Source organism: Talpa europaea (genome assembly GCF_964194135.1).
Source record: "Talpa europaea genome assembly, contig: HAP1_SCAFFOLD_526, whole genome shotgun sequence".
Classification (NCBI taxonomy): domain Eukaryota; kingdom Metazoa; phylum Chordata; class Mammalia; order Eulipotyphla; family Talpidae; genus Talpa; species Talpa europaea.
In genome coordinates this window covers 1-13,949 of record NW_028167652.1, presented here as the reverse complement: position 1 = coordinate 13,949, position 13,949 = coordinate 1, and the positions used below count along the sequence as shown (strand labels likewise).

At 66.6% G+C, this 13,949-nt stretch overlaps 1 protein-coding gene across 1 annotated transcript; it reads left to right on the top strand.

Annotated features, from left to right (window-relative positions):
* Positions 1-851: 851 nt before the first annotated feature.
* Positions 852-10,736, top strand: LOC311188172 (inhibitor of growth protein 5; the record flags this gene model as incomplete). Its single annotated transcript, XM_084259920.1, has 8 exons — positions 852-912; positions 2,911-2,982; positions 3,747-3,913; positions 4,678-4,798; positions 4,876-4,969; positions 9,535-9,670; positions 9,737-9,798; positions 10,694-10,736. Exons 1-8 carry the CDS (start codon positions 876-878, stop codon positions 10,734-10,736), a joined length of 732 nt encoding a protein of 243 aa, XP_084116046.1. The 5' UTR covers positions 852-875.
* Positions 10,737-13,949: the final 3,213 nt, after the last annotated feature.

Here is a 13,949-nt window from a genome sequence, read left to right as displayed (position 1 = left end):
CCTGCGGGCAGCAGAGTCTGCAGGCAGCGTCCATGCGGTGCCTTTGCTCTTTTGTCTGCCAGTGGGGACGGGGTCCAGGACGTTTACAAGATTTATAAAAATACTTGACATTATGCAATTGCCAGAACCCACAGGTCTGTAGCAGGGTGAACTTAAACCACGGCCCTTGGCTACTAACAGTCCTCCAGGGTGCTCCGCAGCTGAGTGGGTCGAGGCGGCCGAGGCGCGGCGGCGCACCACGTGCGCGGGGCTCTGCACCGAGAAGCTCCGCGGTGGTGTCAGCCGAGCGCGCGGGGAAGGGCTCGGGCCGCAGGGGCCGCACCGGCGCCTCTCGCGCGCCCGGACCGGGCCCTGCACCGCAGGCGGCGGCGCCCCGGGGCGCGGGGGCCCCGCCGGCGGGAGGGGGAGCCCGCCGGGGGCCCCGCCAGGACCCCCTCGGGGCGACGCCGGCGGGGCTCGCGCGGGCAGAGGTCACGTGGCGCCGGGCGCGGTGACGTCACCGCAAGGGCGCCCAGGGCCGCTCCTGACCCCGACCCCGCCCTTCACCTCGCCGCCCTCCCGGGCTTAGCGCGCGCTCGGGGCGCAGGTCCGCCGCGCCGCCGGCTTCAGGGCGCGGGGCGCGGCACCCGCGGCGCGCGGGGAAGCCCGGAGTCGCGCGGCGGCCGGCGGGGCCCGGAGGGCGGGCGGCGCGACCCCGGCCACGTGCCGCGCCCCGGCCCGCCCGCGACCGGAAGCCGGGGGGCGGGCCCGGGCCGCCCCGCCCCGCCGCGGGCCAATCGGCGCGCGAGGCTCATGAATAGTGAACGACGCGGCCCCGCCCCCGTCCCTCGCGGCGCCGCCCGCGCGCGCAGACCCAGAGCGCGGCCGCGGCGAAGATGGCGACTGCCATGTACTTGGAGCACTACCTGGACAGTAAGCGCACCCCGCGCCGCGCCGGCCTCCGCCCGCGCGCCGCGCCCCGCGCCGCGGCCGCGCGCCCCAGTCGCCGCGCGCGGGTCCCGGCGACTCGTGGGGGCGGCGGGGCGGCCCGGGGTGCGGGGCTGGCGGGGGTAGCGGGGGGCGCGCGGGTCGCGGGGGAGGGGCGGGAGGAGGGAGCGGCGCGGGGCCCGTCGTCACGGCCGCGCCAATTCCAGGTGCGTCACGGCGGGGCGGGGCGAGTGAGGGGCGGGACAGCGGGGACAGGCCACGCCTTCCTCGGCCAGGCCCCGCCCTCGGGCCCCGCCCCTCAAGCCTGCTCGGTCCCGCCCTTCTGCGACCTTGACCCGCGCTGACAGGCGCGCCCTCTCGGCGTCCACCCTGACCTCCCAGGGTGCCTTCCTGCCTGTTCCCCAACTTGACCTTGCTTCTCTGCCGGTTGCTCCCTCTGAGGCGTGGTCCTTCCCCCACCTCGGCCCTGCTGCGCCCTCCTGGCTGGCCCCGCCCCCTCCGACCTCGGCTCCGCCCCATCTGGGCCCCGCCCAGTCCCGGCCTCGGCCCCGCTGCTCCCTCTTGGCTAGCCCCGCCCCCCTCTTTTCCCGCCCCCGGCCTCCGCCCCGCCCCAGCTTGGCCCCGCCTCGGCCCCGCTGCTCTCTCTTGACTAGCCCCTCCCCTCTTTCCCCGCCCCTCGGCCCCGCCCCTTCCCCTTGTCTCGGCCCCGCCCCTCCCTCTTTCCCCGCCCCTAGCCTTAGCCACGCCCATTTACCCCACCCCTGTCCTTGGCCACGCCCTCCCCTCTTTCCCCGCCCCTCGGCCCCTTGCCCCACCCCTGGCCTTGGCCACGCCCCTCCCCTCTTTCCCCGCCCCGCGGCCCCTTGCCTCGCCCCGCCCCTCCCCTCTTGCCCCACCCCTAGCATTGGCCACGCCCCCTCTTTCCCTGGCCTTGGCCCCGCCCCGCCCCTGTGGTGCCCGCGAGGCGTCCCTGCCAGGCCCTGGGCACCCAGCCCGCGTGTGCACCCCCGCGGGACCGGAGGGCGGCGGTTCCTGCGTGGCGTGGCCCCCGCGCTGAGACCTTCCTGGGCCGGGCCCTTGTGAGGGCGGCGGGGCCAGCGCGGCCCCCTCTGCGCGCTGCGGGGCGGCCTTCCGAGAACCCGCCGCGCCGCCGAGTGCCCGTCCACGCCGGGCGGGATGGGCGCCGGGGCGCCCGGCGTGGACGGCCGCATCTGAGCTCGGGGGGCCTGGCGGCGGGCGGGTGGCCCACAGACGGAGCGTGAGAGCGCTGTGCCGCACCAGGCGCGCTCAGGGTCACCCCGGGGCTCCCCGAGCTGTGGAGAGCAAGGAGCGTTGCGTTCTGGGGCGACGGTGACCCAGTCCTGCGGTGGCTCCTGTGCTTGCTGGTAGCCCTGCCCGAGCTGAGGGCTCCAGGTGGCAGCACAGTGAGGGAGCGCCTCCTGCGGGGAGCCCTGGCCTTGGCCGCCCAGCGCTGTCCCTGCCCATGGGCCTCCTGGGAGGCTTTGGGGGAGCATGACCTCTGTCCTGGGGGTGCACAGGTGCCATGCGGTGTGCTCCAGCAGGAGCTGCTCATAGGACCCCACTAACAGGCTCCCGAGAGCAGGGGTGCTGTCCTGCGGGGCCCAGAGACATCCACGGGGCGTGTGGGAGCCTGTGTGGGGCATGTGGTCAGCTGTGGCCAGTGGGGGAAATCCTGGGTGCCCGCAGGGGGGACAGAATGGAGAGCAGTGGGGGTGGCTCTGGCACCTGGCCATGTGCAGATCAGCTCTGGCGAGCAGCCCCCTTGCCCCCAGCCCACCTCAAGTGCTCCCTCATTAGCAGGCCACGGAGGGCTGGGTCTGGGCCTGCTCTCGGTGGGGTAGTCCAGGAGGCCGCGCCAGGCCTGAGAGCGGTCCCTGAGCCTTCCCAGGCCAGGGCGGTGGGTGGCACGGCCGATCTGCAGAGCCAGGGGGGCAGGCACTGACCTCACACCTTTGGCTGCAGGTATCGAGAACCTGCCCTGCGAGCTACAGAGGAACTTCCAGCTGATGCGGGAGCTGGACCAGCGGACAGAAGGTGAGCTCTGCTGCCGGTGCCTGCGCCTAGGTCAGCTGTGGGTGTCCCAGACCCCACAGGGGCCATGTCTCCCTCCCTGCACCCTTCTAGGCCTCGTCTGGGCAACCGGCCCCCATTTCCAGAAAGTCCGCTTCCCTTTGCAATGGGAGAGGGAGGCCCTGTCCCACCCGGGCCCTGCCCTGCTGGGGCTGGACAGGTCTCGAGCCCTCCAGGTGGAGACCTCAGCGTCCTCCGGTCCAGGGGCTGTGCTGCAGGGGCCGCGCTGGGTGGTGGGTGGGCTTTTCCGGGAGCCACATGGGCTGTGGCGGTGCCTGTTAACCCTGCCTGGTGTCCAGGGCGCGATGCTTAAACTTAACCATGCTGTAGCCGACTTTGTTTGCACTTGTGAGCCGGGGTGGGGCCTCGTGTCCCAGCCACGAAGGTGGTGTCCGCCCTCCCCTCCCCTCCCCCTCCTCACCTCTTCTTCTCTCCTCTCCCTCCCCCCCTGCTCTCTGGGGGGTGCTGCTGCTCCGTGTGCTGACCCTTCACACGCCATGGGGCCCTCTCCCTTCTGTTGTGGGGGCTGCTTTTCCACGAGTTTCAGGGCGTGCGCCCATGAGTGGGTCAGGTCACAGGTAATGGGGTGCACAAGCTGTCACTGGGCCAGGGCTGCGTGCTGGGCAGGGGTCACCGCCGGGCCGCTGCCCGGGTCTCCTCGCCCACGCGTCTCCGTGCCGCCACTGCTGCCTGGCCCGTGCGGGACCAGCTCTGCGTGTCTCTGTCAGACAAGAAGGCGGAGATTGACCTCCTGGCGGCCGAGTACATCTCCACGGTGAAGTCGCTGTCCGCCGAGCAGCGCGTGGAGCACCTGCAGAAGATCCAGAGCGCCTACGGCAAGTGCAAGGAGTACAGTGATGACAAGGTGCAGCTGGCCATGCAGACCTACGAGATGGTGAGGGCCGCTGCCTGCCACCACCCCGCCTCCCGGGCCTCTGTCCGCTTGGTCGGGAAACCGCTGCCCTTCTGTTCTCCTTTGAATATGTAAAAATGGCTCATCTTGGTCAGCTTTAGGTCAGCCCAGAGTCTGTCCTGTCCCGTGGCCCACCAGCGCCCGGGCACGAGGCCTCCTCCCGGCCAGCCTGACGGTCACGTCTTAAAGCCTAGGCTGGGTTGTTCTCGAGGAACGCGCCCTGGGGGTGACCCAGCGATGGAGCCTGGCGCCGTTGGCCTCTGCTTGAGGCAGCTGTGAGAGGAGGCCCAGCCCTCGGCGGGCCCAGGGGCACAGGGCACTGGCTTCCTCCGACGGGAAGGGTCCTCACGGGGCCTGTTGATCCTTGGTGGGGATGTCCCCAGCGCCCCCCCCCACCCCCACTCCCCTGCGCCCCCTTCTCTTCCAGCTGCTTATGCAAAAGCATTCGGGCTGCTGTTTGTTTTCCCTTGGATTTCCACGTTTGTGCTTGTTTTGTACAAAGATGACCCTGGAGGGGCGGGTTTGGGCCCTGAGCGGGCCTGTGCCCGGCGTCCTCCCCCCTCACGCCATGTTTCTCGTCCTCCAGGGCCCAGTTAGGGTGTGGAGGTGGGCGCGTGGGGGCGAGGGTGGCCCGGCCCACTTCGGAGCCAGCAGCCTTTTGTCGGGGCGCTTCGCTCACTGAAGGCTCCCCGGAAGGGAAGGGGCATCGGGGACTTGCGGCCTCAGCCGTGGCTTCCTCCCGGCAGGTGGACAAGCACATCCGGAGGCTGGACGCCGACCTGGCCCGCTTTGAGGCCGACCTGAAGGACAAGATGGAGGGCAGCGACTTCGAAGGCTCCGGAGGGCGGGGACTGAAAAGCAAGTCTGGTGTCCGCCTGGCTGCACGGGGGACCTGCGCCTGCGTCGCCGAAGCGCGTGACGGTGACGGGGTCTTTGTCTTTCAGAGGGTCGGGGCCAGAAGGAGAAGAGAGGCTCCCGGGGCCGTGGCCGCAGGGCCTCAGAGGAGGACACGCCGAAGAAGAAGAAGCACAAAGGAGGGTGAGGCTCTCTGCCTGGGGGTGCTGGCTGTGGGTCAGGCCCGCGTGTCCATGGCCAGGGGTCCTGGCGTGGCCTGAGGGGGGCCGAGCGTGCAGGGGCCGGTGGGCGAGTCAGGCGCTCTGCCCGCAGCTGAGTCCGCGTCGGGCGTCTGCACGGCTGTGGCTGTGTCTTCCCGTCGGGTCTCTTGACCGCGTCCGCTCAGCAGACTCGCGTTTTGTGTGAACCTTGGCGTTTAGCTAGAAACTTCCGCCCCAGGGCACCAGTGTGGCGCCCAAGCCACGAGGTCAGGCTGAGGGCACGGGGCCCGGGGAGCTCAGAGGTCAGCGCTGGACAATGCAGGGAGGTCTCGGTTTCGAATCCTGCTCTGTGAACTTTTGTCCTAACCCCGAACGCTGCCTTGGCAGGGCAGAGCGTAGCGGCGCGGGCCCCGCGTGGGCCACTCGGGGCACAAGCCTTGCTGGGCCCGGGACTTGCTGGCCGGGCTGGTCTGCGTCCGCCTCCGCTGTTTTCTCCCCTCGTGCAGCCTGGCACTCGCGTTGGGTCTTGCTGTATTTTTTTCTTTTTCATCTTTAAGACTAGTTTCTATTAAGGAGCAATTTTCCGGCAATAAAATAGCCTCATGGTGAGTCTGTAGTTTGATGCTTTAGTCAGCTCCTTTGAAGCGAAGGCGTTGCAGACTTTCTCCCCTGGAGTCAGACTTGGTGGTCTGTGTCTGGTCTGCCGGGCTCCGGAGCGTCTGCGCTGGGCCGCAGTCCTGCTGTGGGCGGCTCTGGACCCGCTGGTCCTTACAGATGGCGCTTCTGGTGTCCGTAGTCCTTGTTTCCCTCCAGTCCTTGTTTCCGGGCCCGTTTGTCTCTGCTTCCTGTTACTTCTTCCCCCTGCTAGGAGGGGGGTACTGTCCTTGATCTGCCTTGACCGGAGGGGCGTTCCTGAGAGCTTTTCGTACGTGCCCTTCTGATACAAGTGTTGCGCGCTATGCATTTCCTGATAATTGCTGTTTTAATTTCATCCCACAAAAGTTTCTTTAAAGATTGATTTTATTTATTTATACATATAAGAACGGGGGTGTGGGCCAGAGGTGTGGGGTGGCGAGAAGACTCACCAGAGACAGAGTGGGGAGCAGAACAGGCGGGGCCACGGAAACACTGCCGAGGGGAGCAGTGGGGAGATTGAAGGGGCCTGCTGCGCCCTGTGGGTCAGCTCCCTGGCCAGGAGTGAACTCAGGCCGCAGTGGCTGCCAAAAGCTTGAGAGCGCTATGACTTAACCCCTGTGCCACCGGGGAGGCCCCCCCCAAGTTTTGATATGTTATAATTTTTATACCATTCATAACATTTTAATGTTTTCTTTGTGGCGTCTTTGACCCATTGCTTAATTAGGAGCATGTTTCCAAGTAATTTAGGATTTTCCAGGTAACTTTCTGATTTCAGTTTCTAATTTAATTTTGTGGAGATCGAGAACTTTGGATAATTGAAGCCCTGTGCAGTGGATTAAGATGGGGTCAGGATTGAGGCCTGTCTCGCGACGGCTCTGTGAGAGCCTCCTCCGTGTCTCCTGCCGTTGGGCGTGTGCTGGGACCCCCAGGTGCCGCCTCCACATACCTTTGTTACAGAGCCACCCTGATAGAAAACGGGTTGCCTGACCGCGGGTCCTCACCCCCATGCTTAAAGGGCTTTTGAATGCCCAACTACGGACACACACCAAAGGTTGATAAAAGGCTTATTTACAAGGGAAGGGGGAGTGGGGAAATGAGTAACTCAGGGAGAAGAAGAGGGAGATAAGTTCATAGATGTGTCCTACCCGTTCCGCCGACCTGGAACCCAATGACCCGCCGAGCTGGCGAAGAACCACGAGGCCAAGAGGGGGACCCCCGGCCACATGCCCAGTTAAATGCTCAAACTGAGAGCCTCATTGCTTAACTCCGCCCTCAGGTCCTCGCGCCCTCGCCCTTCCCTTGGTGACCGTGGGATTTGTAGCTCCCAGTGTCGTGGGTGGAGCCCACAAAGCCCGTATGGCGTTTGCTCAGGACGTCCTTCCCCCGACATCTCGTTTGCTTTTCTGTGCATGGCAGAGAGAGCAGCGGGGAGCTCGGCTGCCTCGTGACTTTGACTGTTTCTCCTTTCTGTTCTGTCAGATTCTGGTGCGTGTGTTTTGGAGCCCCCTGTTTGGTGATATGTACGCACCTGTGGCTTTTTTTTTTTTTTTTTTTTGGTAAATGACTCTTGGTGTGACAAAATGCACCTCCTGCTTGTTTGCTGCTCCTGAGCTCGTTATCTGAGGCCTGAAGTCAGCGCAGCCGCTCCAGCTGTCTCTCAGGATGAGCTTTCGCTTGGTTTGTCTTAGTCTTTATTGTTTTGCTTCTATGTGTTTGTGGTTGTGTGTCTAGAGTGGCCTTCCTGAGACAACAAGTAATTGAGACTGCTTCCCATCCAGCCTGGCTGTCTTGGCCACCCTGGTAACCAGCATCTGGCTGTGCCGCTGCCCCTCCTGTCTGGCTTTGAGCGAATCACGTGCTTGGTATCTCATTCACACCTCCGTGTCTCCTCACGCATCTCTGTTTAATTTTTAGACGCTGGGTGGTTTCTTTTGGAGGCTGCACAGGTGTTTCCCATCTCCCACTTTCTGTGCTTGGTGCAGTTGTCTGTTTTACTTCTGTGTGCAGGTTGAGACACAAAATATATTGTTATTTTAGGTCAAAAGCATTGACTTTTTTTTTTTTTTTTTTTTTTTTTGTGGGACCCTCACTGGTGGCAGGGGAATGAACCGGCGCTGCAGAGACTGCGGGCAGCCTCGCAGCCCAGCGCTCAACTGCTACGCCACCAGGGGAGGCCCTCTGTGTGTTTGTTTTTTCTGCTGTTAAGGTTTCTTTTAAGCAACTTGATTTTGAACATCCTAGTTATGGTGTGTCTTACTGTGGGTTTTTGTGTGCATTCCGCTTGAACGTTGGTTTATAGTTTGCCTCAGATTTGAAAATCTTTAGCCAGTTCTTCAAATAGTTAGCACGGTATTTACTCACAAGGCTCTGCTTGTCTTTTTTTTTCTTTTTTAAAGACTTATTTATACAAGAACTGGGGCACAGGCCAGATGTGTGGGAGGGTGAGAGGATTCACCAGAGACAGAGCAGGGAATAGAACAGGCAGACTGACCGAAATACACTGCTGAGGGGAGCAGCGGGGGCGACAGGAGAGGTCTGCCGCGCCATGTGGGTATCTCGCTGGCCAGCCGGGATCAAACCTGCGCTGCAGAGGCTGCGGACAGCTTCGCAGTGCTGCGCTCATCCCACTGCACCACTGGGGAGGCCCTGCTCGTCTTTTTCATCAGCATTTCTCTCCTGCTTCAGTTTGGATAGTTTGGGGTGGGGGAGAGGAGGAGAGAGGGGGCGACGGGGTGAGCAGGGACAGGGGGAGAGTTTGGGGTATGGGGAGTGCGGAGTGTTGTGGTGGGCTGGCCTGGCCTGGCCCGGGCCTGGGGTCTGGATCTGGGCTTGGGTCTGGGCCTGGGCCAGGCAGGCGGGGCAGATACTCTGCAGGGATTGGCTTGTCTGTGGCCACTGAGTAGTGGCACCTTCCTGACCGTCCCCAGCTGGGGAGACGGGCCAACGAGGCGGCTGTGGGAGGGGTATGAGGCTCGGACCCCTGGGTGGGCACGCAGGCTGCCCCGGGCTATGAGGCGGGGTTAGGGTTTGTGGGGCCCACATCATTTCTGCCTGGGGGACACCGGCGGTGCAGGTTTTGCCTCCCTGTCAGGGCCCAGAGGTCACCACCTTGGGCCCCTGTGGCCTTGGTCTCTCCCAGTTGCTCATTGTTGCCGGACAGTGCTGGCCCAGAGAGACTCGGCACAGACTGGCAGCCCCTGCCCCTGGTCTGAGGTCCCCGTGGCCCTGGCCGCAAAGCTCAGACTTGCAGTGCCCCTGTGGGAGCAGCTGCCAGAAGCCTAGGGAAGCATGTGGGGTCCAGGCGTTGGAGGGGGCGACGCCTCTCATGTCCAACAGACCGGAGCTCTCACCTGAGTGCCAGTTCCCTTGGGGACCCCCTCGCCTGGATAGTGGACCGTCACCCCCACCTGCGTGTCTGCTCCCCCTTGCCTGCCCCCCCCCCCCGCCACCGACTTTCTGGGTTCATCTCACCAGATGTACCCAAGTGCCCCTGGTGGGGGACTGCCCTTGGTGACTGGAGGTGCCGGTCACTCCAGAGCTCTCGGGCTTCTGGGGAAGATCCCAAAACACAGGAAGTGACTCTATTGTGGGGCCCTCTTCCTCTCCCAACTGCTCAGCTGTGGGGGCGGCGGGAAGATGCTGGTTAGGGACCCCGGGGCTGTGGCCAGAGGGGCAGCCCCCTTGTGGGGTGGGTGGCAGCCCATGGATTTGTGGGTGAGGGCGTGTGGCCGGCGGAGGGCGTGCTGGCCACTCTGGAGGAGACCCCCGGCAGCTGGCAGGCTGGTGCTGAGGGGGGTGGACAAGGGAGCAGCCACTCCCTGGGCCCCGCCCCCGGCCCGCCCGGCCCCGCCCCTGGCCTGCCTCGGCCCCGCCCTCCCCCAGCTCACTTGGCCCCCCCCCACCCCCCCGCAGGTCGGAGCTCTCCGACGCTGTCCTGCCTGTGCACGCCTCTGACGTGCTGGACATGCCCGTGGACCCCAACGAGCCCACCTACTGCCTGTGCCACCAGGTGTCCTACGGGGAGATGATCGGCTGCGACAACCCCGACGTGAGTGTCCCCCGGGGTGCGGGCTGGGCGCCCAGGGCCCTCCTGACCGCACCCCTTTCTCCGCAGTGCCCCATCGAGTGGTTTCACTTCGCCTGCGTGGACCTGACCACGAAACCCAAGGGAAAGTGGTCAGTATGGGCGCCTGCCAGGCTGAGCCCCCGCGGGTGCAGGCGTGTGGTCGGTGGGCCCGTCCCCCGCCGGGGCCGTCTTTGCCTATGTCCAGCTGCCGGGCAGCTCCTGCGCTGCTCCTCGTGTCTCTGTCCATGCAGACCCAGCCAGTGGCCTGAGCGCGCATGTCCCGGCGAGGACGGCCCCTGGCTGGGCGCAGTGGAGGCTGCCAGGGGCCCGTGGTCATCCAGGCTGCCTCCAGCTGGGTCGTGGCTGGCCTCGGCAGACTGCCCCGTGGTGGCCAGGGCTGCCCCAGCCAGGGCCTTGGGAGGTGGGCCTGAGTCTGGGCTTGAGGAGGGTGAGTCGGCGGGAAGGGGAGGAGGTGGGGCTGGGGCTGGGTCCTGGGTCATCCCGGAGTCACCCTGGTCTTGGGGCTCTTTCGGTGGGAGGCGCACAGCAACTCTGACGTGAGGCGTGAGTGTGTTTGGTCGCTGCGGTGGCGCTGGGGGTGGGTGGCTCGGTGCTCTTTGCTGGCCTGCTGGACGCTGTAACCACTGGCCGGGCCAGCTCAGCCACGTGCCCTTGATGCCTCCTGCACCGAGCACAGGCCGAGGCAGAAACCGCGTGGAGTGTGGCTCATGATCAGCAGCTGCCAGTGTCGGGATGCCCGACGGCAGCCCCACATCTCAGGTTGTGCCGGCGGCCCAGGGTCCCAGGAGCACGGGACTGTGCAGGGGCCGCCCCACACCTGCTGCCCTGCCCCATGGGAGCCTCACGATGGGCGTGCGGGGTGGGCAGCTGGGGGGCGGGGCTGCTCAGGGCCAGCTACTGCGGCCGCGTCCCAGGGCTCCAGGAGGCAGTCCTGCCTCTGGCTGGTGGGAGTGGCACCGGGGGCTGACGGGGCCTCTCCCGCAGGTTCTGCCCGCGGTGTGTGCAGGAGAGGAGGAAGAAGAAGTGAGGAGGCCGCCTGCGGCAGACGAGCGGGTCAGCGTGTGTGCCTCCCGTCACCTTGCGATGTTTTATCTTCATTTTAAAACTACCTTGTTTCAGATGATATTTAATAATTCAGTGGCCAGTTGTCATTCTGGATCTTTCCTAAAACACCCAAGAATCCACCTGAGCCGTTTGCACAGCGGATCCCCCCCTCCCCCCTGGGGCACTTGCCACGGTGACTTGATTCTCCTGACTGTACAGGGCAGCCGAGCGCAGCAGCACCCTGGGGTGCTCGGTGCCCGCCCAGCAGCCGTCCTGGCCTGTGGGGTGAGCCCGCGTGGCAAGCGCTCCTGGGGAGCGCTCCCCCACACCTGGCCTCCGTGAAGGCGGGCTCTGCTGCTGCTCAGCGTGCGCCTTCCCCTCACCCGTGACGGCCAGGTGAGTGGCCGCCTGTACTGTGAAGATGGAGGCTCTGTGCGGCCAGTGCCGTGGGAACCCCCAGACTCCAGCGCCCATGGGCGCAGCTCCTGCCCTGCCGAGACGGCTGCGAGCCACAGAGCCTGGCGTTGGGCCTGGTGAGCAGGGGAGGCCGGAGTTGCCACTGCGCCCCCCGACTGCCACGCTCATGGCGTCCCCTTCTTTTTTCTTGTGTTTCACCAAGAAGAGGAACCAAAGCAGGAAGACGCCTGTGGAGCCGTCCCGGGCCGCTGAGAGGAAGCCCCAGCCGGTGCTGGCCATCAGGACGGGCTGTGACGGCGGCCTCGGGGCTGGCAGCCTCCTCGGCCTCAGCGCACGCTGTGCTGCTGGCCTGGCCCTGGGATTGGAGCTGGAGGGCGGGGCCGGCGGCACAGCCCGCCTCGGCCAGCACCGGACACGTTCAGTTTAGAAATGTAGCTTTTGTCGACACAGGTGTGTAAAGACGGTGGCCACGTTTCCCCGCACTGCCTGTGCCCAGGGAGGGCGGCAGGTACAGAGGCTGTGGTGCCATGAGCTGCACCTCCTGGCGCTCCTCGCCCGGGACCAGCCTGCATCCTCCGCTCCCAGGCCGGCCGGATGGTGTCGCCGGCGCTGTGTGGACCCTGTGCTGACGTGTCCTATGTGTTTGTGCTGACGTGTCTGTGTTTACTTTTACCGGTTACAATAATATCAGCAAATGGACGTGCATGTAGCGTGGAGAAAACAAAGCACGAGCCGAGGCGAGGACCCCTCCTGACCGTTTGGATCCTGAAGGTCACTGCCTTGTGCCTACCTGGCACAGGAGAGTGGTGGGCCTGCCCGCTGTGCCACGCAGGGGCAGCCACGTGGCCCGACCACGCCCACGCCCACCAGCTGCCCGAGCTCACCTGAAGGGGTCGAGGGGGGTCTGGGCTGGACCCACCAGATCCTCTTACACAGAACCTGGGCCAAGGCCTGGGCGCTCTGTGGCAGGGGCTGGGGTAACTTGCGCTGGGCGGGGGGTGCGGGCAACGACCACGCCTCGTCTAGGCTGTGTCCTCACTGGGCTGAGGCACTGCCCGGCCCTCCGGGGTGCGCCCGCCCAGCACTACGTCTGTGCAGACTGTGGAAGCCGTGCTGGCCGCCTGACGGACAGCCCTGGGCAGTAGTGCTGATGGGGGGTGGCTCCCGTGTGGCTGTCTTGGGGCATCGGACATTGGGAATGGGCATCAAAGAGGGAGGGTCGTCCAGGTTTTTAGTGAAATGTGATTGGTGGGTGTGACCTGTGCCCAGAGGAGCCGTGAGTGGGGTCTGGACACCCCCTCTCCTGGACCCAGTCGTGAGGGCCGGCCTCTGTCCTTGGTGGCGGCCGTCGCCACGTCCATCCAAAAAGATGATGCAGCTTTACCAGGAGTGTCACGTCGTGTTCTCAAGGAGTCGTTACCTGTGTTCTTTGTAAAGGGAAGGCGATACTGCGAATCTTTTTATTAAATAATGTAAAAGATGTACATCTGTATTTTTGGATCGTGTTATAGATTATGGATATATTGTTTAATAAATAAAGTATTTTTTGGAACAACCGCTGCGCGCCTGTCATCGGGTGGGGAGAACTGCCCGGCCGCGCGGGCGCGGGGCGAGCAGAAGCCCGGGGCACAGGCTGTTCCCAAGGGCCTGCAGGGTGCGACGCCCCTGTGGGACTGACTTCTTGGGGTGCGTTTGCAGTCTGGCCATCTCAATGGGGGGGCACAGCCCCCCTTCGCAGACGACGGCCAGTTGCCAGCCCCGCTGTTGCTGCAGGGGGGACCCGCCGGTGGGGCCCCGCGCCCAGGCCCCTGCGGCTTTCGGGGGCTGCGCGGACGGGAAACCGCAGTTCCTTGGGGTCCTCTGCACCGTCCTGCCGGGCCGGGGCGGGCCGGGGCGGGCCGTGCGGTGTCGGGTTGGGGGGGGGGGCGGGGGCGGGCCGGGCGGTGCCGGGGGCGGTGCTGGGGGCGGTGCCGGGGGAGGGCAGGGGCGGGCCGGGCGGTGCCGGGGGCGGTGCCGGGGGAGGGCAGGGGCGGGCCGGGCGGTGCCGGGGGCGGTGCTGGGGGCGGTGCCGGGGGAGGGAGGGCGGTGCCGAGGGGGGCGGGGGGCGGGCCGGGGGCGGTGCCGAGGGAGGGAGGGCGGTGCCGGGGCGGTGCCGAGGGAGGGAGGGCGGTGCCGGGGCGGTGCCGGGGCGGTGCCGGGGCGGGCCGGGGCCAGGCCCGCGGGATTGCGCCTGCGCAGTGTCCCGGCCCCGCCCCCCCGGCGCGGCGGCGCGAGTCCGGCCGTTCTGCGGCGCCAGGCGGGGGCGCGGACGTGAGTGCGTGCGCGCGGCCGCGTCGGAGGTCCGGGCTGCGGCCTGGGGCGCGGGGCAGGCCGGGAGCGCGGGGTGGGGGCGGGGGCTGCGCAGGGCGAGGGCCGGTAGGGGCGGGGGGCGCGGAGGGCGCGCGGGGGCGCGGGGGCGCGCGGGGGCGCGGGGGCGCGCGGGGGCGCGGGGGCGCGCGTGCACGGCGGCTGGGCTGCCCCGGCTGCCCCGCGCGGCGCCTGCCCGGCCCGGACGCGGAGGTCGCCGCGGTGCCGCGGGCCGCGTGGTGCGGGGCGCCCCGGGGTGGGCGCCGCCGGCCGGCCGGTCTGGGGAGCCGTTTCTCCGCGCGGGGGGCGCGGCGCCGGGGACGCGGGGCGCAGCGGGGCTCCCGTGGCCGCCGCAGCCTGAGGCGCGACCCCCAAGCCCGGGCCCGCCCGCGCAGCAGCCGCGGGGGCGCGAGGCCCGCAGGGCGCCTCTGCC